This window comes from Clupea harengus, chromosome 12 (assembly GCF_900700415.2).
Source record: "Clupea harengus chromosome 12, Ch_v2.0.2, whole genome shotgun sequence".
In the NCBI taxonomy this organism is placed as follows: Eukaryota; Metazoa; Chordata; class Actinopteri; order Clupeiformes; family Clupeidae; genus Clupea; species Clupea harengus.
Window position 1 is genome coordinate 25,642,335 of NC_045163.1, and position 24,820 is coordinate 25,667,154.

Consider the following 24,820-nt stretch of genomic DNA (forward strand, 5'->3'; position numbering starts at 1 on the left):
ACGTAAATATGAATGTTCCGGGATCACGGTCCCTTTGAATATTCTATTGTTGTGATGACGTCGAGCCCCATGCTTGTTAGATTACAGGGCAACGCCATCTTGTCATTCATTTGTTTCTGCATGTAAAAATAAACGAGACACACACTTGTGTTCTCAACTTGAGGAATTGCCTTTGCTTTTAAATGTAACTTCCACATCTGCATGAATGTCTTCGAGTATTGAGAACATTAAGCATTGACTACAAAGAATATGACTTTAAAGAAAACAACTTTGTAACAACATGTAAAGAGGTCATCATTTGCATGTACAAAATGTAGGCTACTGCTGGACAGGGAGATAGGTCCATAAAATGTTCCATAAAGTAACGTATAAATGGATTGTTTACAGTTTTTACTTGCTTATTTTTTCACAGGATCTCTCTTTATAAATCCCTTCCGGACTAAACAAGACCACTCGGCTGCCCGTCGGGGTCCGGTTCGTCCCGTAGAACTGTATTTTCCAACACTGACCGGAGGACTATACATTATCACTTACGAATCAGATATTTCTGACTTGCAGTTAGTTATGTTGAATGCTTGGATTGCATATTTAGTCACCAGTGAATAATATCTCTCTCTGAAACTGACTTGTTCCTTGAGTTGGATGTTGCCATGAAACTGCACTGGGGACCTTAAATACAGGTGTCTATTATCACAAACAGTACTGATAACACGGCATGTTGTCTCGTGAAAATGACCACCAACGTTGTGGGAAATGTGCAACAAAAAATAAACTGTGTGCTTTTGTTTACCAAAATGAGAAAAGTATGGAGGAAAACGAGTGGAAAAGAAGAGAACAGTCAATGAAAGAGAGTGAAATGGAACAGCAGATGGAGCAGGAGAGAGGGAGCTTCAGGAGAGAGGAGAAGGGACTCCTCCCTGTCACACTTGCAAATGGTCATATAACTGCACTCATACAGTATCATACCTGGTTGACTTCTATTCCTAAACCTTATGCTACTCAACCACAGATATAGCTTGTGAATGTAGATTTATTAGATTACATACCCGCTAACAAATAATGGTAGAAGGCTACGTTCATACAGTACATGGTAGGTTAACAAGTGAATACTTGATAATATAATAGTAATAATACCTGTAATATGCCACAGATGTGTCAGTATGCAATGATTACTTTTGTGGGACAATGACATCTACACATATTAGTTGAACAAATATCTAGCAATTATTAGTGAGTTATGGCCGAACCAAAATGCATAGTCCTACTTCATGTTTCTCTGAGCATTCTTGTTCTCTGTCTTGTTTCCCTGTGCAAACTCTGATTCAATGACGCAATGACATATCAAATTACACTTGTCTTATTCAAATTATCTTTGAAATACAATAATACTTGGATGTAAAAAAATGATATTTGGATTGCATTTGTTGTATGTTCCAAAGACTGCTTTGTTTTCCATTTTGTCAAATTAATACCCAGTGTACTTTTCAGTGTAACCTTATGGTATGATTTGGATAAGACACGCTTAGTCTTCCATAATGACTGCTGAAAAGAAATTGAAAGTCTTTTGAATAAGCTTGCAGCAAACAATGACAATGAAATTCAATAATCAACTAGATTTACTGCACAGGATTATAAAATCATGAACTCTTGGACCATTCAACTCCCAGGCACACACAGTGCGCCCACAATAAGCAAGTCACAGTCCAACCACTCTGTGCTTATGTGGCGACGGCCCAGTGTTCCGAAAGCCCGATATTCCGAAATCTCAATATTCCCCCTGGCATAATTTTGAAATATTTAAGTGGCACAAAACACACACACCATTTAGTTTGCGCAGCGGAGCGGAGACACTCACCGGGCTATCACGTATATAACTTTTCCTAGGCAATATTTGTAAAAAAAAAAATCAAATGTTTTGTTTTGTTTTCAATGATTGTTGGGGGGGACAACTTTATGGTAGGGGGGGACACGTCCCCCCGGGATCTCCGCCTATGAATATGGGGTACCACTCGTGCGAAGGAAATCACCGGCAGATTGCCGCAGGACATTACGCAGATCTTGTCGAGCACTGACAAAGCATGCTTTCGTTGGCTATCATAAAAGTATTTTTGTATCATCGCGATGAAAATGCCATGTGTGTATAATATACACCAGTGGACTGTCCACTACAACTATCACAGCTTGTGATTTCCTAAAGAATATATGATCTCCCAGAGAGTATCTTTAAAAAAGAGCTTTATATCTTTTAAACCTGGTCACTTTGTTAACATCAGAACTCTCTTATTGCTTCTTTATTCGTATATTTGTATATTCATATATTTGTATGTAAGATTTTATGCCCAATTTATTAATATTTGTATGCTTATTTCACTTAATTAAATCAATTACAGCATACATGTATATATTTGTGGTTTAATCATGTAGGCATTGGATTGAAATACAATATGGATAAAACACTATTTTGGCTTCAACCAAAGACTGATTTAGTTTTCCATTGTTTCATCATCTTTCATAAATAGATATTATATTTCTATATCTCCAGTGTAAACAGTAGTCCTGTGAAAAAATAAGCCACTAAAAACTGTAAGTAATCCATTTATACATACTTCATGATGAATTTTATAAAACCTTTTGTGGAGCATGTTTTATTTGGCTCCAGATAAAGCCTGTGCACAGACACATACACACACATAGGTTCACCTTCAAAGACCTAATTACCAAAGTTATTTTCTGTAAAAACATATTCTTTGTAGTCATTGTTCAATGTTCTCAATAATCAAAGACATTCATACAGACATATTTGTTTCGTTTAAAGGTGCTTTTTGTGATCTTGTGCATGGCGAGCTGTCCATGGTCAATTATTGACAGATAACTTCCTCATGCGTCCTTGTTATAACCACGGGTCCACAGTCAAAATGCGACAGGAAGGGCAAGGTGCTTCAAGATACCTACACTTGGACTTAGCAGACAGATTTTGGACCCTTTCAAAAGGTACCAATTTTATATCAAAAGTCTTTTTCATGATAAAAATTAGCCTAAGAAGAACTGTTTATCATTAGCTTTTACAGTAACAAGTAATTCTTCTCTTTTCTGCTTATATTAAATAACCTAACTGACGTAATTTCAAGGAACAATTTTCATTTATTGTGTGCACAGGCCTATATAAATTCTATTAAATGAAAAATTGTAATAATTAAATACAAAGTTTTATAATTGCCGCCTCCGGTTTTGTATACCTATCTAACAATCGAGAAATTTAAGGATTTGTGTTATGATAACTTCTAAAACAACAAATTACGGACAATGTCGATGACATATTTTGAAACATCGAATTTGACAACCTTTACGTTGGCAACAGCCATTCTCTACTCCAGTGTTTCTCAAACTTTTTCAGACCAAGGACCACTTAGCCAATAAAAAAAAACTCGCGGACCATCTAACTGAATAGTATATCCCCAGAACAACAGGCCTTCTACCCAGACCTGGCGCCAGACAATTGTTAGCGGCACATGATTTTCGAGGGTGGGCACTCCTTTTTTACGTACCGGTAGGCTAGTTATCGATATGATGCGCTAGGCAAAGCATCTGGAACCCTGCTCCATGTGTGACTTGGTTATGTTACAAACTGTAGTTCGCTCACAGCCTCATACTCCCATCACACACTCAGACACGCCAATGTACCACACAACACAACCAATGCGCATACCGACCACGCGAATGCAGTAATTCCCTACCAACAGTAGGCTAGCCGACTGGCATTAATAAAGCCATCCTAGTAGTCAACTTTTCATAATTAAGAGTTGTCATTATCCAATGTCACACAACACATAATATAGTTATCATCTTGCTGTCTCCGCAGTGGGAGAAAAAAACGCTGTTTGAATGCAGCTCCGCGGCGGGATGATGCCCACTGTGGCTGAACCATCTCGCCGTTGCACCGTCTCCTTGTCTGTCAGAGGCTTTCTCATTTAATTTTCTCTTAAACCACCAATCCATGACCTTGTTAATAGATTAGGCAACTCTTTAATAGATTAGGCTACTACTGACTGTGTTCTCTTCGTTCTGAGTTGTATGTTAGAAATGTCGCAATAATTTACTTTTTGCCGTCGCGGACCATTACGGGCACTGGCGGACCACACTTTGAGAACGACTGCCCTACTCTTTACAGAGCTCCTTGTGCAGCCAATGGAAACACTAGAAGGACAGTAGCATTAACACTGTTTCTCGCACCTGCATTTGGTTAAATGGCGGAAGAAATGCTGAAAACATTGTCAACCTTTAACTAGTTAAGCATTTTGTATGGGGAGGGGTTAAGAATAGCCTTTTTGAGGGCGATTATTTGTATGTTAAATTATCTAGGCTAATTTAATAGACAGTCCTAAAGCCCCCAATAGCTACGCCCCTGTTTGAGTTACAAATATTACATGAGCTTGAGTTTCACAAGCTAAGACGCCACCTCTCGGTTGTCAAACAGACTAAAGTCAAAGGCACTAAACGCTTAAGGTGAAAACCTTAACGAGGATTAATGTTCAAAAACAGCGAGCAATGATTACCAAATCTCTCTCGACATCTCTTGTCAGAAACACTTGCACTTGTTAAAATAATTAAAACCGAGTTAGGGAGTAGCTACAGTAGGCTAGTGAAATACAAAGACTTAACAGCTGTTTTGGTGAAGGAAAACCATTTCAACTTTTTAAAACAAAAACTACTATAGGTTTTTCTTTTCTCACAAATCTGTGCATCCCCAAGAGCTGGTGGCCAAGTGCTTGTGCAGGTGAGCAGTAAGCAGGATAGAGACAGCAGTGACGGTGAAAAGTGAAAATTCTCATCTACCTCGGCTCATCTCTCTCTAACAATAAGGTTGCATTCTAAATGTATAAGTCTTTGTATTTCACTAGCCTACTGTACTCCCTAACTCGGTTTTGATTATTTTAACAAGGGTGAAGTGTTTCTGACAAGAGATGTCGAGAGAGATTTGGTAATCATTGCTCGCTGTTTTTAAACATTAATCCTCGTTAAGGTTTTCACCTTAAGCGTTGTGCCTTTGACTTTACTCTGTTTGACAACAGAGTGGTGGCGTCTTAGCTTGTGAAACTCAAGCTCATGTAATATGCGTAACTCAAACAGGGGCGTAGCTAAGCCTATTTGGAGGCTTTAGGACTGTCTATTAAATTAGCCTAGATAATGAATGAAGTTTTATACAGAACATAAAGGCTAACAAGATATAATTATTATGACAACTTACATAAAATGTATACTGAGCATCTCACAAGGCTTTCTATGTGTCTGGCCTTCTAGACATTGAATAATTACTACATGCTACCTATATGATGACACTGAACTGTAGTTGTATATTACATACAAACAGTTTCATGTGGTTGGTGCTCCTAATTTAAGCAACATTATAGAACTCAGACAGACTTTCTGTGAAATGCCAACTCATATGTTAGTTACAGTCGCCCTTGTTGGCATCAAAACATATTTAATGAAAAATGTAAATGAAACAAATTATCCCATTTATAGACAGATAAATGATGCTCCTTCTCACTTTAGGCCTATGTAATTGCCACTGTACTGAGAGACGTTGATACTGAATGATATGTTGATATGTGGTCTAAACTGAGTGAGTACTCTGCTGTGAAATATAAAAGCTTTTACTTTTCTGTCTCACTTTTTGTCAGACTTTGAAAACCAAGATGCAGGTTACTTTACAAAATAGCAGAAGCCTTCCTCAAAACAGTTTCCATCAAACTTTTATTCAGACACACCCAAATTTGTCATTGGTCTGCCCTCAGAAGAGTTATGAAATTATCAAATGAATGTGCCCTTGAGCTTAAGATACGGTGCAGTGCACATCTATCAAATTAGGGCCACCCTGCTAGACCTCTTGTTTTGAAAAGGATTCGTACAGAAATGAAACATTTTTGAAAAATGTTCCTCTTTCTTGCTGTTGTATTGTGATAAGATAATGACAACATTTTCATCTTTGATAGCTAAAGCATGTATATAAATGTATTTTATATACCCTTGTGATTCCTACCTCTTGTGTTTATTGTTTCACAGGGAAAACTGACAAACAAATAGAAAATGGTGGAACTTTGTGCGCATCGATGGACAATCACAGCTGTCGTTCTTGCTTGCCTCACTCTGATCGGAAGCCTGCTTATCCATGGATTGCAATGGCCTTCATTAGTGGCCTTCAGAGCCCAAATGCCAGACCCCAAACCAGTAGACATCACTAACATCACTACCATAGTGTTATGGTACTGGCCCTTTGGCCAAACAGCTGCCTTGAAGGGCAATGTGTGCAGTGAGAGGTTCGGCATACCCAACTGTATTTTGGTAGATGATCAGTCCTTGTTCTCTCGGGCAGATTTTGTGATTTTCCACAACCGTGAGCTGATCAATGGCCAACAAAGACTGCCTGTGCACCTCTCCCGACCACAGAAGCAGAGGTGGGTGTGGTATTCACTGGAAAGCCCAGTACATAATGGGAATCTGAGGCCTTTTGCTGGACACTTTAACTGCACCATGTCTTACCGCCATGATGCAGACATTCATGGACCATATGGCAGGTTGGTACCACAGGACTTTGGAACTGGATTGACAGTGGAGGATTTCATACCAAAGGACAAGTCTTCGCTGGCATGTTGGGTTGTGAGCAACTATGCCCCCCACCATAAGAGAACTGAAGTATACAATAAACTGAAAACAATTATACCAGTAGACGTGTATGGCGGAGCAGTAAATAGGCGTCTAGATGATAAGACTCTGAGATCCACAATCTCTCGTTGCTACTTCTACCTGTCTTTTGAGAACTCCATATCCAGAGACTACATCACAGAGAAGTTTTGGTATAATGCCCTCGTGGGTGGAGCTGTGCCTGTAGTTTTAGGTCCACGGCGGGAACAGTATGAGGCAGTGGCACCGAAAGATTCCTTCATCCATGTGGACGACTTCAGATCATTAGAGGAGCTTGGAGAATTCCTTAGGAAACTGGCTAAGGATAAGCAGCGCTATGCCTCATATTTCAACTGGCGACTGAAGTACACAGTAGAATATTTTAAGGATTGGAGAGAGGAATTCTGTAGAATCTGCCCCAAAGTCAGCAGCTTACAAACGCAGAAAGTGTACAACGATTTAGATGCTTGGGAAAGGAAATAAAGCAGAAGGTAAGCAAGACATCAACATCATATTTTATTCGTATTATTTAATTCCAACCTGTGACTTTCTGTGCCATCCTTGCACAAGGGGATCGAATTCAGATTTGTGAAAAAAACACTCTTCCAGTTTTGGCTAATGATGCTGATGTGTCCAGATTTTATATTAGATTTCATATTTAGATGTTATCTTCATTGCTGAGAATGCGGTAGGGGGAGGCAGCTCAGACTGAGAACAAAACGTGATTGGATAAAATCCGTTCTCTCCCCTCATTGTATGTTCACATGCTGTCAAATGTTATACTTGAATTTAATGGGAGGAGGAAGCGATAGGGGAAGATAGGACAGACAGGTAGGTCATTACCAGTAAAAAGGAAATTAAGTAGAATATTATTCATGAATGCATTATTTTTTAATTATTTTGAAAATGGTTAGGTTTTCAGAGAAAGCTGTGTATATATATTTATACATATTTATACATACAGACATACACACATATACCGTCATATATTCTCTCAAGGATTACCAATTTCAAGATGAAAAAAGGTAATGGTATGGTCTTATAGGTCTTGCTGTAATTATGATTTTGAGACCATTTTTTTAATTGTAGAGCTTGAATGGATCAGTATTTTGCTCATAACACATGTTGACTCTTTTCCCTGTTTGAAAACAAAACAAAAATATACACATATGCAATTACCTTTTAAGCAGAGAATATCATGGGTTTGGCCAAAGGCTGGTTAGTATACATTTACACTTGATGTATATGTGATTTTGTAACTGTATTCTTTTATGATGATTTCTTACCAGCGAACACAACACTAATTGACAGTCAAACTGGATACACCGGTAGTTACACTTCAGTGTTGCATGGCTTTGGATCAGCATTTGGAATGCCCCTTGTCCCCAGCAGTAATCCCACAGCCCCCCCTGGTGGTGGGGCAGGTACAATTGAATGACTCCTCTAGCCGCTGTCAACGAAGTGCTGTCCTGAATGGAAAGAGCCAGAGGAGGTTTTAGTCAACTGAACCATCTTCCAGTGGTGTCTCTGTAACATGTTTTTGTTTTTTGATAAAGAAAACCTTCTGTGAAAAATGAATGGATTTGGTGTGCACTGATTATATTTTAATATTTTTCCAGAGAGCTTTTAAAAATTATTTTTTTCTGTATTTGATGAGCCTTCTTCTGGGTGTGATATGAATTTGACATGAACATTATCATCTCATGATGGAAAAAAACAAGCCTTTAAGAAACATTATTATTATATTATTATTATAACAAGACATAAGGCTGTTGTATTACATATACTCACACAGACACACACACAGAATATTATTCCTCAGGTAATCAATTTACCTTTGTAAGAAACAGCTTAACCTTGTGTAGCTGTCATTGCAGCCTGATATTGTAAGCCATGCTAATAAAGTTATGTAAGGTGAATCCTCTAGATGTTCATTTGTCCCTTTGTCTGGACAACTGTAGCGAGGGAGGAGCCCTGGCTTCAACATGAAGATAATTAGCTGGGTTTGGGGGGTCCCTTTCCATCAATTTTCATCCAGGACACCGCCTGGATGCTTTATTGTACACTGCAGCAACATGCGGCTCACTGTCACGAGTTGGGAAATGTTTTGGCCTCTAGAGGCCGCCAGAGGTCACTGTTTTCTGTTCTGTGTTGTCCATATGCTTCAGACCCAACCTCTCACCTTTTGTGTCTACTTCCTGCCTTTGTTTGTTTACCCGCCACCAAGACCCATTATTCCATTATGATGAGTTCTTGTATGAGCGCTACCGATTCAGCCGACAAGGAATTATTAATTTACAAGACCTTCTCGAGTCATTTATTGCAAACACCACAGTCGAACATTGACTGTCTTGCGGTTTTTTGCGAGTGGTAGCCTACATGTAGTGTCGGTGATGCGGAGAACAAAGCACTCCTAATTATACGAGTGTTATTAGTACACCATAGCATATCATTATTGTAGAAAATGATTAAGGTGGACTCATGATAAGAATAGAGAGAAATACAGACAATTTATTTTCACTGCTTCAATTTATTGCATTTGTTATTAATACATTTAGTCATTTAACAGACGCTTTTATTCAAAGCGACTTACAAGGAAATGTAAAACTACATCGAAAAAGGAGATGAGGGGATACGATATAGCAACCTTGCAGATTCTAACCGGTAGAGGAAGACTCTGTACCAGTTGGCACTTGCCGTCAGGTATTCATACATAGATATCACCCTATAAACATCCCAACACACCTTGCTCTCACATTGTATTCTTCATAAGCGTTCATGTTCATCTCCTGCTCGCCAGCGGAGAAAAAAAGAGCCCTTTTCTTTGACCTTTCACCGATCACCAAAACCATGATTTTCTAACGGTATAATGGTTCTAAACTCAAAGAAAAGGGCTCTTTTTTTCTCCGCTGGCGAGCAGGAGATGAACATGAACGCTTATGAAGAATACAATACTATAATCATGGCAAAATTCAACACCGCCGCCGCTGTGAGAGCAAGGTGTGTTGGGATGTTTATAGGGTGATATCTATGTATGAATACTTGACGGCAAGTGTCAACTGGTGCAGAGGTTTGCTCTACCTGTTCATATCTGCAAGGTTGCTAATTCGAATCCCCTCACCTCCTTCTTCGATGTAGTTTTACATTTCCTTGTAAGTCGCTTTGAATGAAAGCGTCTGTTAAATGACTAAATGTATTAATAACAAATGCAATAAATTGAAGCAGTGAAAATAAATTGTCTGTATTTCTCTCTATTCTTATCATGAGTCCACCTTAATCATTTTCTACAATAATGATATGCTATGGTGTACTAATAACACTCATATAATTATGAGTGCTTTGTTCTCCGCATCACCGACACTACGAACATGTAGCCTACCACTCGCAAAAAAGCGCGACAGTCAATGTTCGACTGTGGTGTTTGCAATAAATGACTCGAGAAGGTCTTAATTATTCCTTGTCGGCTGAATCGGTAGCGCTCATACAAGAACTCATAATGGAATAATGGATCTTGGCGATCGCAAAGAACTATCTCCCTACCTAATCTAACTATCTAATATCAGTCCTTGGTCAATGGGATCCCTCCTTTTTCCGGGGGTGTGGCAAGCTTATCCAGCTACACTTAAGTCAGCCTGCGCTGGAGCAGGTTAGTGCTAATAATTGATATGTTACTATGGTGATTTATCGAAAGTTGCTTCCACGAACCAAAAAGAGGGGCGTTTTTTTTATCTTAGCCTGGAAATTAGCTCGCTAAACCGCTTAGCGAGCTACGACGAATACCCCCATGTTCATCAGACTATCACGTCACTAATTTTCCTGAGACTGGTCTTTTGGGAACATCATCACTGAGTCTTTGTGTTCTATTGACTAGTGACATATCATGCAGGAGTTACTTTTTGGTCTGGCCTGTGATTTTTTTGAGACATATTCTTAGTTCTCTTTCTGTTTGTTAGCTCATCTAATATCCTGGATTTAGTTTTGCTGCTTGGACTGTTTCTAGACTTGTTTTGTGTTTCCCTGGAATTATCTGCGCTGTATTTTGTCTGAGATAACTTTGTTTTTTGTCTGGATCTTCTGATCTTTGGATTCATTCTTGATTTTGAAAATAAAAATACGAAGTTTTTCCCACTATATTTGCATTTAGGTCCTACATTGCTCAGTGGGCTAAACACTGGGTTAACAGTTCAATCGCTTACTTCAGCCATTGGTTAAGTCTTACTCATACAGCTGATGATAAAATATAGATAGAGACACTGAAATATAAGACAAAGAGAGTTACTAAATGGTCTTTCATATGCTGATTTACAACCCTATGTTTAAAAGACTTGCAAATCCAGAATTACATTTTTTTCCTAAAAAAGTTGAATATTTCCTGCTACTTTATATGTAGGCTACAGTAAAAATTGCACTTCAGATAAACATCTTCTCTGTACATACTGTAACATGTATTAATCATATACACTTTACCCCGCACTTTATCTATACATAGTTGTATTTGGTCTGCACTTCTGGTCGAATCTAATCTAATTGATGGTTATGGTTACATTTAACAGACACTTTTACACAATAGTGCATTATAGATAACCTATAAAAATCATCACTTTGTGTGTCAAACGATGAGTGAGAATACACTACCCACAGATTACTCACACATTTGAATTGAGTTTATGCTGACTACGTATGCATGTACGCATGTGCAGTAGGACATTGTTGGGGCTTTTCCATTGGGATCTTGGGCTGTGTTGAGCCAGGCTGGCCAGGCATTTGCATTTCCTTCCATTTATTTTCATATTTTCATTAGCTACTGATTTTCATCTCAATATATTATAGCTTTCATACAGGCCAATTTCCACACACAGTATCACTGCACACAATGACTCAGCAATGGACATATCAAAACACATGTTAATGTCACAACACTAAATGTAACAGGGTTTAATGTGCTTCCCTGAATTTCCCTCCCTTCATGGGTTAATTCTCTAGCACGGTCAAGGTGCAGATTATTGGTTCCCGAGTATTATTTGGATACAATGTTTTGAAGTGGGTGTGATTGAGAGGTTGTCTCTGGGTTCTTCCTTTCCTCTGTCTCTTTCTTCGAATGTATGGGACAGAGGTAGGTACACGTCCTGCAGACACACACTGGCGAGTTAGCTAGGCTACATGTGAGCTTGTTTTGTGCATATTGTTTTAAGTGGCTTGCCTGATTTGTATTGACAGGAGCTGAGCGTCTTGCTAACTCTGTCCAACGGATTTTATGTTCGTCATTTGCATGTATCAGGTGGGTCACGTTTTGCACTTGTGTGTTTTGTGCACGTGTTAGCTCTTTCTTCGAATGTATGGGACAGAGGAGCTGAGCGTCTTGCTAACTCTGTCCAACGGATTTTATGTTCGTCATTTGCATGTATCAGGAAGCAGCAATAAACGTGTGAACATCAGGTCGGTGGCTGTGTCCTTCTTAAACAAACACAACGCAGAGTGAAACAGCGAGGGGAAGATAACCTCCGTTACAGTGGTGCCGTGACCCGGATCTCTGTTCAGCTGTGTGCCGAACACTGGGCTAGCTGCATCGACAACGCCGACCTGAGACCATCGACGACGCCGACGTGCGCTGCCACTGACGTTGCTGCTTTTATAGCGTGCCTCACGCTTGATGCACTTGCATGCATCACCGTGTATCTTTTGAACTGTTACTGAGTGCATTGCAAGGGTGAATGCATCTGTGGTCTCTGTTAGTGAGGCGGTGCAAATGAACAATTCATATGTTTGAATCGTAACACTGTGTTTTATATCATTTTGGTATATTATATATATATATATATATATATATATATATATATTTTTTCTTTCTCAATTTTGTTTTCTCTTTCTATTAACGTGTACTTATTATGGAGCCTACTGGTTGTTACTACTGTAGTGTTGGGAGGGGGAGGGGTCTTCCGACATTTAGCCCTTCAGGTAGTCCTGGGTTGATGGGTGACGACACTGTTAGGAATAGGATTTCATTTTCTACACCTGTGCGCCAAGAGTTACCGCCACAAGCATCCACTAGGTCTGACACCCCTACGGTGCTGACCAGTGAACAAGTTAGGGATATCAGTTTTAACATTAGTCAGGCAGTCAGTGCAAATATTTTGCATACCATGCATTCTGGTTCTCCATCTCTATCTACTGGCCATTCACCGGGGGGTGGTTCCTTTATTGATGGCTCACAATTGAATCTGGTCCTTAAATCTCAGAAGAAGGAGCCTCCGTTCTTCAGAGGTGATAACAGTGATAAGTTCTCTCTGTCTGAATGGGAGGGTTTAATGAGGGCATACTTAGGTAGAAGTGGCTACACCGGGCGGGAATGTGTGGATGAGTTGGTGGGCAGACTGGTGGGCAGGGCCAGAGATGTAGTCCGCATTTGGCTGCGCAGCAATAGTCATGTGTTTGACTCTGGGGATGTGGAGGCTGTGTTCGGGGTGCTCCGGCAACACTTTGATTCGGTGGTGCGTTCAGGTATGCCGCTGGCTGATTTTTATGCCACCTTGCCGTATCCCAGTGAACAGCCTTTGGACTATTGGATCAGGCTGAACAAGGCAGCTGAGGTAGTTGAACAGTCTATGGGAAAAGGCAGTAAGGCATTGCAGCCGCAAACTGTAGAGGTTGCGGCCATGTTTATTAGGCATTGCCCTGAAAAAGACTTGTCCCTAATGTTCCTGAGTAAGCCACAGACTATGTGGACGGCCTGTGAAGTCCAATCACAGTTGGATGAGTTTTTGAGGAGCCGTGCGGGAAAGGTGGGCCATGTATCTCAGCACACCACTTTGACAGCCACACCGGTAAGTGGGGCGGTGGTCAGCAGTGTGCCGACTGGTGAGTCTACAGTGGGGGTGGGCAAGCTAGGTAGTGCAGCTGCGGAGGGTACCAAAATTGACAGGTTGCTTGACGTGTTTGAAAAGATGGTTGTGTGTAATGCGCAAGTTGCTGGCCAGCCTAGGCAAAGTGTGACGCGCAACTTCAGATGCGGAGTGTGTCAGAGTTTCGACCACTCTACTCAGTCACATTGTAGATTGCATAATTTGTGCTTTCTGTGTTTTAGCCCTGGCCACACACGACTTCAATGTCAGGGTAGGTCTTTAGGTAGGAGTCGGGCTGTTGTGCCTGTGGCGGTGGAGCCAGCACAGACGCTGAAGCCGTTTCAGGGAAACTAGTGAGCCTCCATTCGGGGGAGGACAGTGGCAGGCATCTTAGTTTACCCTCCGGTTTGAATGATGACATTGAGTCTGTGTATTCGTATTTGTGTGAAACCTTGCCAAAGTCAAGCAGAGTAGTCATGCAGAACACCATGAGAGTGACACAGAGTGACAGTTTGTTTTATGCATCGGTTTTAGTGCAGGGCAAGGTTGAAGTACAGGGGATGTTGGATACTGGGTCAATGGCGACCACGCTTAGTGCAGACGTTGTGCCACGTCTGAGGGAAGCAGGTGTGTTGCTGGGTGAGTCTCCAACTCCTGTGGATATTGTCTTGGTTGGTTGCGGGGGTAAACAGACTAGTCCTCTTGGTGTGCTTGACATGGTTATTGAGATGTATGGATTCAAATTTGAAGTTCCTGTGTTGATTATCAAGGGACAGGTAGACCCGTTGATTGTTGGCACTAATGTGTTGAAGCCTCTTATCAGGCAATTTAAGTCCAGTGATGCTTTCTGGCGGGTTGTGAGTCAGCCTGATGTAGCAGGTCAGGGTGATAGCAGCCAGTTTTTACGCCTTTTATCAAATTTGGAGAGATGGAGAGGTGAGTCCATTCCAGATAAAGTGGGTACACTGAGGCTGAAGAGTGCAGTCACACTCCAACCTATGACTGAGCATCTGGTGTGGGGCAGGTTGCCGCCGAAAACACGTATCTCTGTTGGCAGCACGGTTGTTGTGGAGCCCAGCACTACGCGCTGCATAAATAGACAGATGCTTGTTGGACGTATTGTCTCTCCTATGTGGGGAGATGGGTGGCTTCCGGTTAAGATTGTTAATCCCACGCCCGACGCAGTAACCTTGCGCCGGAACGCAAAGGTAGCAGATGTGTACCCGTGCATTGCCCTGGAGGATTTTGATCATGACTTGGTGTCACAGAATGTAGCTACGGTGAGGTCAGGCAGTTCTCATGGCAGTTTGTCTGTTAACAGTGACTCTGGTGGCGTGGTTGGGAATGTTGATAGCACATTGCAGGGCCTTGGACTGGGGTCTATACCCATTGACGATTGTCAGGCCTCTCCTTGTGGGAAGGACAGGTTAGTTGATCTGATAAAGGAATACGAGTCTATTTTTTCTCGGCATAAGCTTGACTGTGGTGAGGCACGTGAGTTTTGCCATAGGATCAGGTTAACAGATGACCGTCCTTTCAGGTTGCCATATCGCAGGCTGTCCCCAGCACATTATCAGAAGTTGAAAGAGACTTTGGATGAAATGGAGGAAAAAGAGATAATTAGAAAATCTAGTAGTGAGTACGCTTCTCCATTAGTGCTGGTGTGGAAGAAGAACGGGGACCTGCGATTATGCACTGACTTTAGGTGGCTTAACGCGCGCACGGTTAAGGATGCTCACCCACTTCCTCACCAAGCGGATGTCCTTGCTGCTCTAGGTGGTAATGTGTTCTTTTCCACTATGGATTTAACCTCAGGTTATTACAACATGCCTTTGCATGAGGATGATAAGAAGTATACCGCCTTTTCATCTCCATTAGGATTGCATGAATATAACAGGCTCCCGCAGGGTTTGTGTAATAGCCCCGCCTCCTTCATGAGAATGATGCTCTCCGTATTTGGGGATCAAAATTTCTTAAGCCTTCTCTGTTATTTGGATGATCTGTTATGTTTCGGGAGATCTGAAGACGAGAGTTTGCAGCGATTACGCATGATTTTTGAGCGGTTGAAGGAACACAACCTAAAGTTGTCGCCTGCAAAGTGTAAATTTCTTAGGAGGTCTGTGAAATTTCTAGGTCATATAGTTTCTCAGGAGGGTGTTGCTAGTGATCCAGATAAGGTTGAGGCTATTGTGAATGTCTCGCAGTCAGATTTGATAGAGGCTGATGGTGCCACACCGTCGGCGAGTAAGATCCGCTCCTTTCTTGGTATGGTGGTTTACTACCAGCATTTCATTGAGAACTGTTCTGTACTGGCAAGGCCACTGTTTGTACTTACAGGTGGGTCTAAAAGGCCACGTAGGAATAAGGGGGTGAGTAGGCCCGTGCAAAGGAGAAAGCTCTGCCCTCAGGACTGGTCCCCTGAGTGTTCAGAGGTGTTTCAGGCCCTTAAGTCTGCACTGGTGAATAGTGTGCCTTTAGCCCATCCAGATTTCACTAAGCCTTTTCTGCTGTCTGTTGATGCGTCCACTAGTGGTCTTGGGGCTGTACTGTCCCAGGTGCAGCCTGGTCTAGACAAAGCTCGGCCCATTGCTTTTGCAAGCAAGTCGTTGAATCATGCCCAGTCTAAATATCCTGCTCATCGGCTCGAGTTCTTCGCTATGAGGTGGGCTATTTGTGATAAATTTAGTCACTGGCTACGGGGTCACAGGTTCACAGTGTGGACTGATAATAACCCACTTAAGTATATTTTGACGAAGCCGAAACTGGATGCATGCGAGCAGCGTTGGTGGCTAAGCTAGCACCGTATGATTTTGATATTTTGTATATTCCCGGTCCCAAGAATGTGGTGGCGGATGCTCTGAGCAGGGAGCCTTTTGTGAGGCCCAGAGTTATGCACCGCTTGACCAGAACTCCCTATGCTGATCTGCTCCAAGAGGCAGAGAACTTGCAAGTGGATGCAGTTCAGGATATGTTTCGCCTGTCCACTGAGCTTTCTGAAGTGAGGGAACAGCGGATGGTTTCTGGGCCTGACGAGGTGTGTGTCGGGGCTGCACATGCTGTTCAGTTGAGGTGGGTGGTAGAGTCTCGCGTGAAGAAGTGTCTGCTGTATTACAGTCCTCTCACCATTGGGGGGACGGCGCTAGGCTTAGGGCCGTCTCTCATGCTCAGCAGCTGAAGGCTATGGCCATGTCTGGCCAAAATCCTTTGCCAGTGCTCAGCCATGATGAACTGTATGATAAGCAGTGTCAAGATGCTACCATTTCCAGGGTTAGGTTCTTTGTTGACAGGGGGCGTCGTCCGTCCAGGCGGGAGCGGGAGCACGAGTCCCAGGAGACACTTAGAACCCTGAGGCAATGGAGTAAACTCACCACCAGGTTGGGCGTGTTGTATAGGGTGTCTAAGAATACTGTGTCCAAAAAGAATGCTTTCCAGTATGTGGTACCTGAGGCACTAAGGCTCATGGTTCTTGAAGGGGTACATGATGAGGCTGGTCATCAGGGTCAGCAGCGTACTCTGTGGTTGGCCAGACAGAGGTTTTATTGGGACACGCTTGAGAGAGATGTCCGGGCTTACGTCCAGAGGTGCAAGAGATGTGTAGTGAGCAAAGCTCCGGAACCTGAGGCTAGGGCCCCTCTCGTTTCCATTACTTCCTCAGCACCTCTCGAGTTAGTGTGCATTGATTTTTGGTCTGCAGAAGACTCCAATAATAAGTCTGTTGATGTGTTAGTAGTGACTGACCATTTCACTAAGCTGGCATGTGCCTTCCCATGCCCTAGTCAGTCGGCCAAGTCTGTGGCTCGGGTCCTATGGAACAAGTACTTCTGTGTCTATGGATTTCCAGCTTGTATTCATTCTGACCAGGGGGCTAATTTTGAGAGCTCTTTAATTGCTGAGTTGCTCCAACTGGCTGGGGTGGAAAAGTCCCACACCACCCCGTATCATCCCATGGGGAATGGTCAGGTAGAGAGGATGAACCGCACCCTAGGGAATATGATCAGGGCTCTACCACCTAGGTCAAAGGCCAAGTGGCCTCAAATGTTGAATGGCCTCGCTTTTGCGTATAACTGCACGGTTCACGAGACCACAGGGTACCCCCCTTTCTATTTGATGTATGGCCGCACTCCTAGGTTGCCTGTAGACTTGATGTTCGAAAGTGTTTTGCTGGACGGGGAGACAGTTGATATCGACACGTATGTGGCATCCTTAGGGAGGGATTTGCGAGAGGCCATGACTCTGGCGCAGACCAACGCAGAGAAACAACAGCTTCGTCAGACGGAGCTGTATAACAGAAAGGCTAAGGGACACCTGGTTAATGTGGGTGACAGAGTCTTACTGGCTAACAAGGGGGAGCGGGGCAAGAAGAAACTGGCAGATAGGTGGGAGGGGACTATTTACACTGTTGTCACTGTGAATAGTAGGACACACACATACCACATCAGGAGCCCATCAGGTACTGTAAAAACTGTACATAGGAACCTCATCATGCCAGTTAACTTCCTGCCACTGACCGATGTGGATGATGAGGAGAATCTGTCATTCTCTGGGGGTAGTCTCAGTGAGGCTTGCGTCTCAGGGTCCAGTGGGGACAATACATCTGTCGACCGCACAGCTTCGTGGGTGGCTGGGCTTCCTGGTGCTTCCACATCTCATGGTAGCGACATAGGGGATTCACAGGGGATTCAAGTGGCTCCGGATACAGTTAATTTGGACTCAGTAAGCACTGTGCTGTCTTTGCACAGCAGCAACCCTGCCTGTGCTGTGCCAAGTGATAGTGCTGAGTTGTCTCTGTCCGTGGAGCCCCCCTCAACTCTTAGGTCTACTGCCCACACACGTGCTTCACCTGGTCATCATGGGGGTTGGCTATGCACTAGGCGGGGTAGACTTGTTAGGCCTGTGAGGAGGCTAATACAGACTATGGCTCTACAGTGGGTGCGGAGTCTCCTAAGAGGAGCTCTGTAGGTAGGATGCACTAGTTTGTTTGTATATATGTGTGTGTTTTGATAAGTTTCTTTTGTGAATTTTTTTATTTTATTTATTAATTTTTTTCTCTCTTTCTTGATCCTGTATATCTCCCCTTGTGGGGAGAGATCAGCGTATTCTGCCTATTACATTAGGCTATGGTTGTAGGTAGGTGTACCCCTCATTAGCAAGGTGTATATGGCACCTTTTCCTAGGATGAGTTAGGGCCCGGTTGACCCCTCTAGCTGGCCCCCTTGCTCCTCTAGTCCGTCAACGGACAGCACTCTGATGCTGGTGGACCTTCGGTCCTTATTATGGGTTACACTTTCCCTGCATGTTTTCGATTGTTTTATTTTGTTTTTGTTTGCTTGGATGGATGTAAATTCAGTGAAGTCAGTGGGGGTGAGTGTAACAGGGTTTAATGTGCTTCCCTGAATTTCCCTCCCTTCATGGGTTAATTCTCTAGCACGGTCAAGGTGCAGATTATTGGTTCCCGAGTATTATTTGGATACAATGTTTTGAAGTGGGTGTGATTGAGAGGTTGTCTCTGGGTTCTTCCTTTCCTCTGTCTCTTTCTTCGAATGTATGGGACAGAGGTAGGTACACGTCCTGCAGACACACACTGGGTTAGCTAGCCTACATGTGAGCTTGTTTTGTGCATATTGTTTTAAGTGGCTTGCCTGATTTGTATTGACAGGAGCTGAGCGTCTTGCTAACTCTGTCCAACGGATTTTATGTTCGTCATTTGCATGTATCAGGTGGGTCACGTTTTGCACTTGTGTGTTTTGTGCACGTGTTAGCTCTTTCTTCGAATGTATGGGACAGAGGAGCTGAGCGTCTTGCTAACTCTGTCCAACGGATTTTATGTTCGTCATTTGCATGTATCAGGAAGCAGCAATAAACGTGTGAACATCAGGTCGGTGGCTGTGTCCTTCTTAAACAAACACAACGCAGAGTGAAACAGCGAGGGGAAGATAACCTCCGTTACATAAACAAAGTAGATCCGTGTGCTGAGTGATTTGGTCTATATTTACTTAGATTCCCTTACCAAGAGGATAGAAGAAACCAGTTCTGCCGCTCTTCTCGTCTGACAGGCATACCCTGAATCCACACCTGCGCAATCATCACAATGGTCACCTGAGAGATAAACAGGGCTTGTGGGTGGGAAACTGCAGCTCTGTGCATGTCGGAGAACAATGGTGTCCATGTCATCCAGCAGTGACACAGCTTCCTTGTCATGGTAACATTTTTAAATGGTGAGAGAGAGACAGCCAGAGGCAGCATCTCCTGTCATGTAAAAGAACCAGACCGGTGTACAACAGCCCCCTCAAAAGGTAAGGCACCTTCAATCAATCTGTTAGGAAACATCTTTTGTTAGGTCTAACACACTGTGAACACCAATGGTGTATCTTACACATTCATACCACATAGCATTTATTATTCATTTAAGGACAGACTTGCCACTGTATTACCTAAGAAAACTGACCAAAACAGAAACATTTAACTAACTATCACTAAAACTCTCAGTTATTTCCCATATTTACAATATATTAACCACAATCACACTATAAGGTAAACACACCTGTATGGGAGAGCTGGTGAAACTAGCTAGTGTTAAATGCAAAATATAACACTGCTGGACAATAATGGACAATAACGGACAATAATGTTGCTGTGCTCGAAGAGAAAATGCATACACTGACTGATGATTTAAACACCACTTTTGTGTCAATTGCAAAGCACACTGTAGATAAATAGCCTTTTAATGATAGTAAAAACATTTCTGATGTTAAATATGCAGATGAATCTAGTGCTTAAGCACAGTAAGTACACTCTGCAAGCAGGTCTGAACATTCTGCCTTTGAGGTTTTTTTTTATATAACTAACATATTCCTGTTAGAGGTTATATTGTCAGATTATACTGTTCTGTGGAATAGGAAACAGGAACGCTTCGGTCCCTCACAAGCATGAAAAGAATCTGATCGTTTTTACCTTTCCAAATAAAATGTTCTATTTCTCTTGTTATAGCATGGAGCTGTTGCTGTTGCTCCGGTTAGCTATTTGATATGTTATTGTGCTATTTAAACCTGGGCCGATGTTCTCGCCACCCCATACTGCCCAGAAGTGGGAAGCAGCGAGTCTGTGGTGTGTGTGTGTGTGTGTGTGTGTGTGAGTCTGTGAGGTTTGACAGTTTGTTGATTTATACTTCTTTGTTGTTTTTTACTTTAAAGCTAACACAATAAGAAAACAAAGACGATGGACTTCTGTTGCCACCGATGGACACTGCTGGCCGCTTCCCTTGCCTGCCTCACACTGTTTGGCAGCCTGCTTAACCAGTGGCCCTCACTGAGGAAAATGTCCCCGAGACCTGCACTGCAAGTCATCATTAATACCACAAATACAACTGTTCTAGTGTGGTACTGGCCTTTTGCAAGTTCATCTAGCGTGCAGGGCAATGTGTGCAGTGAGAGGTTCGGCATACCCAATTGTATTTTGGTAGACGATCAGTCCTTTTTCTCTCAGGCAGATTTTGTGATTTTCCACAACCGCGAGCTGATCAATGGCCAACAAAGACTGCCCGTGCACCTCCCCCGACAACAGAAAGCAGAGGTGGGTGTGGTTATCACTGGAAAGCCCAGCGCATAATGGGAATCTGAAGCCTTTTGCTGGACACTTTAACTGCACCATGTCTTACCGCCATGATGCAGACATCACTTCACCATATGGCAGGTTGGCACCACAGGACTTTGGAACTGGATTGACAGTGGAGGATTACATACCAAAGGAAGTCTTCTCTGGCATGTTGGGTTGTGAGTAATTATGCCCCCCACCATAAGAGAACTGAAGTATACAATAAACTGAAATCAATTATACCAGTAGACGTGTATGGTGGAGCAGTAAATAAGCGTCTAGATGATAAGACTATAAGATCCACAATCTCTCGTTGCTACTTCTACCTGGCCTTTGAGAACACCATATCCAGAGACTACATCACAGAGAAGTTTTGGTACAATGCCCTCGTGGGTGGAGCTGTGCCTGTAGTTTTAGGTCCACGGCGGGAACAGTATGAGGCAGTGGCACCAAAAGATTCCTTCATCCATGTGGATGACTTCAGTTCTGTAGAGGATCTTGGAGAATTCCTTAGGAAACTGGCTGAGGATAAGCAGCGCTATGCCTCATATTTCAACTGGCGACTGAAGTACACAGTAGAATATTTTAAGGATTGGAGAGAGGAATTCTGTAGAATCTGCCCCAAAGTCAGCAGCTTACAAACGCAGAAAGTGTACAACGATTTAGATGCTTGGGAAAGGAAATAAAGCAGAAGGTAAGCAAGACATCAACATCATATTTTATTCGTATTATTTAATTCCAACCTGTGACTTTCTGTGCCATCCTTGCACAAGGGGATCGAATTCAGATTTGTGAAAAAACACTCTTCCAGTTTTGGCTAATGATGCTGATGTGCCTCATATTTCAACTGGCGACTGAAGTACACAGTAAAACGGTTTGATGATTGGAGGGAGGAATTCTGTAGAATCTGCCCCAAAGTCAGCAGCTTCCAAACGCAGAAAGTGTACGACGATTTAGAGGCTTGGGAATGGAAATAGATTCATTAATTCATTAATTCCAATCTGTGGCTTTCTGTGCCATTTTGATTCCAGCAGAAAGATTCAGATTTGTGAAAATACACTCTTCCAGTTTATACAGTACACATACACATGTTACATACACTAGCATTTGAACTACAGATTGATACATTTATTTACCAAGGTGGCATTAGTAGTGATGTTACCCCTGACACCTAGGCTTCGAAGCTAGGTGTCGAGAACGTGATGTCCGAAGCCTCGTTTGAATCAACTACTTTGCAAAGTGGTTCGTTTGTATGTTCACTTAAATCATTGTTCATACATTTATTAGAAGAAAGAATAGAAATAGAAAAGCCTTTATTGTCATTGTATTCGCATACAACGAAATTTGAAATAATGGAAGTACATTGAGCATAAATACCTAAAATAAACGAATTAATTTTTTTCACTATACTTTTGTGTGTGCATGTTCTTGTAGCAGGCCTTGCGCACCACATATTGAACAAATTCACTTTCCTGAGAATCTTTCCTACACCGTATTTTCATTGACCAGCATGTGTCCCTAGAGTGCATTCGAAGCTTTGAGTAATGAACCAGTTTTCAACACGCCTGGCTGGGAAGCTTCAAGGTTTCATGAAGCTTAATTTCGCCATCCCTAGGCATTAGATAGAACGGAAAATAGCAAGAACATTATTAATGTTGCAAATGGCTAGCATTGCTACAAATCACTGTTTTGTCATTTGCTAAAGAAAAAGGTCTGGTCCAGGAGAGTAGTCTTCGAGGTAGTTGCTGGAGAAAAATTCCATATCTGAAACTGGAAATTAAAAGAACATGTTAAAATGCAAAACAACATAGACATTGGTCTGTGGAACACTAGGAGAGGAATTGTGGGCATATAAGCCTACAGTTTATCTTATGTGCGTAGCACATACATGAGACTGACAGCAAATGTGATGATTAGATTAGATTAGATTAAACTTTATTGTCATTGCACAGAGTACAAGTACTGATGCAGAATGAGTACTTGATGCCTTCTGTTAAACATGGTTGAATCACTCCCTTCGATATAATATTATGCACAGGACACATTTTGTATGTTATATTCTTCTATGCTTGTTGTAAATATTGTAATATATGTTATGCATAATTCTGCATCTCTTCCTTGAACTACTCTGGAATAAAGGGTATTTAACACAAGAGACCACTGTCAAAAATGAGTAAAACGTCTTTATTTAATTTGCCAATACAACCTACAGCCATTTAATAATATCATTTTAAGTGTGCAACAAGCTGAGACCGGCCAGAAACGCACAAATTTCCCTATAACCCTTTCAATGTAGATTTTGCCCTGAGTCTATCTAGCCTGACCCAACACAGACAGATGCCTACATAATATAACTGGGACTTAAACTTTGATTTAGGTCTACCTTCTTGATAGCAGGAATGGGCAGTATTTCCAACACATGTATTTAATATATTGCCCTACTGACTATTTGACAATGCTTGGATTTTAAAGAATTACATTTTTGCATGATTGACAGGAGGGTGGCTCCGGGGATAATTTGGACACACTGCCTGATTCATAGAGCGTCTCTGGCCTCCAAAGATCTCAGTGTTGAGCTCAGTGATGTGTTTGATGTCGTTGTCAAGACTGTTTACTTCATAAAACGTAATGCATTGAATACACGCCTGTTTTCATCCCTATGTAAAGATGAAAATGTTATCAAATGTTAAAACTTCCTTCTATCCACGTGCACGCACGCACACACACACACGCAGGCACGCACGCGCAGGCACATCAGTGGGCCGCGGATTACTTTCTAGTCAGAATGGTGGTCCCTGGGACAAAACCAGTTGAAAACCCCTGCTCTACGTCATAAAATGGACAGCCCACCTGCCCCAATCCCTACCTGTTTCATTTGCTGATCGAGACTTGTCGTTCACAGGTGTTACAGTAATGCCTTCTCAGCCTCACTTCCCACTTTTTAGCATTTTTCAAAATGATGCAGTGGGTGTTAGGCTCAGGGTGGAGGGTATACTTAGACTAATATATTGTTCAATCAGCAGTAGAGTCAGCAGTTCTCTATGAGTGACTACATGTAGTCTGATCTCTTTAAAACAAATAAAAAATAACCACCTGTGCAAGGTGCAATTTGTGGAAAAATCAGAAGGGATATTTTTTTACATGTTTTTATTCATGAAAATAAATTGTGAACTACAGTAGGCTATATACAGTAGACTATGAAGCCTATTAGGCTATTTCTTGCAGCTGTTAAAGCATTCACTGGCTAAAATGGGCTGACATCAAGGCGAGGTGTCTATTGCAAGCGCTTTGTTTATCTGATCATAAAGAGGGGGGGGGGGGGGGGGGTAATGTTTTATTTAATTAATTTAGTTTGCTGAACTGACTGATCAAATGTGCCTTTTTTCACCCTCTGCAAATTGTTAACCAGGTAGCTCACTAGATAGCAACTTGAATAAATCAAGTTTACCAATTTGGTTACAGTAGGTGTCAGACATTCAACCCATTAACTGAACACAGGCGTAGCAAAACAGGAATCTGCCCCATTCTTGTAGTAGTGTAGCATGGCTACTATTGCCATAACAGTGCCATCTCCTGCTTTGTTTGGAAGATTTTCACTTTCCCTGCTTCCCTCACAGACTCACGGCCACGCCCCTTTCCCAGTCTGGTAATTTCCCCATTCCCCACTCAGCTCCAATTAGCCCTGATCACTTGCCACCCTGCCACCAACC

General features: G+C 42.2%; 1 protein-coding gene and 1 pseudogene across 2 annotated transcripts; both read left to right on the forward strand.

Moving 5' to 3' along the window:
• The first annotated feature begins 2,901 nt into the window (after positions 1–2,901).
• Positions 2,902–8,049, forward strand: LOC116222801 (alpha-(1,3)-fucosyltransferase 7-like). Of its 2 annotated transcripts, XM_031577564.1 has the most exons (3): positions 2,902–2,991; positions 6,064–7,172; positions 7,971–8,049. In XM_031577564.1, exon 2 carries the CDS (start codon positions 6,088–6,090, stop codon positions 7,162–7,164), a length of 1,077 nt encoding a protein of 358 aa, XP_031433424.1. In that variant the 5' UTR covers positions 2,902–2,991; positions 6,064–6,087; the 3' UTR covers positions 7,165–7,172; positions 7,971–8,049. The 2 variants fall into 2 exon arrangements, with proteins under 2 accessions (XP_031433424.1, XP_031433423.1); XM_031577563.2 differs by lacking the exon at positions 7,971–8,049 and having other exon boundaries at positions 6,064–7,627.
• An 11,478-nt stretch (positions 8,050–19,527) lies between these two features.
• LOC105903285 lies at positions 19,528–23,263 on the forward strand (annotated as a pseudogene).
• Positions 23,264–24,820: the final 1,557 nt, after the last annotated feature.

What these genes read in the sequence shown, in the direction of transcription:
- LOC116222801 (XM_031577564.1), top strand. Translation starts at nt 6,088, where the DNA reads ATGGTGGAACTTTGTGCGCATCGATGGACAATCACAGCTGTCGTTCTT.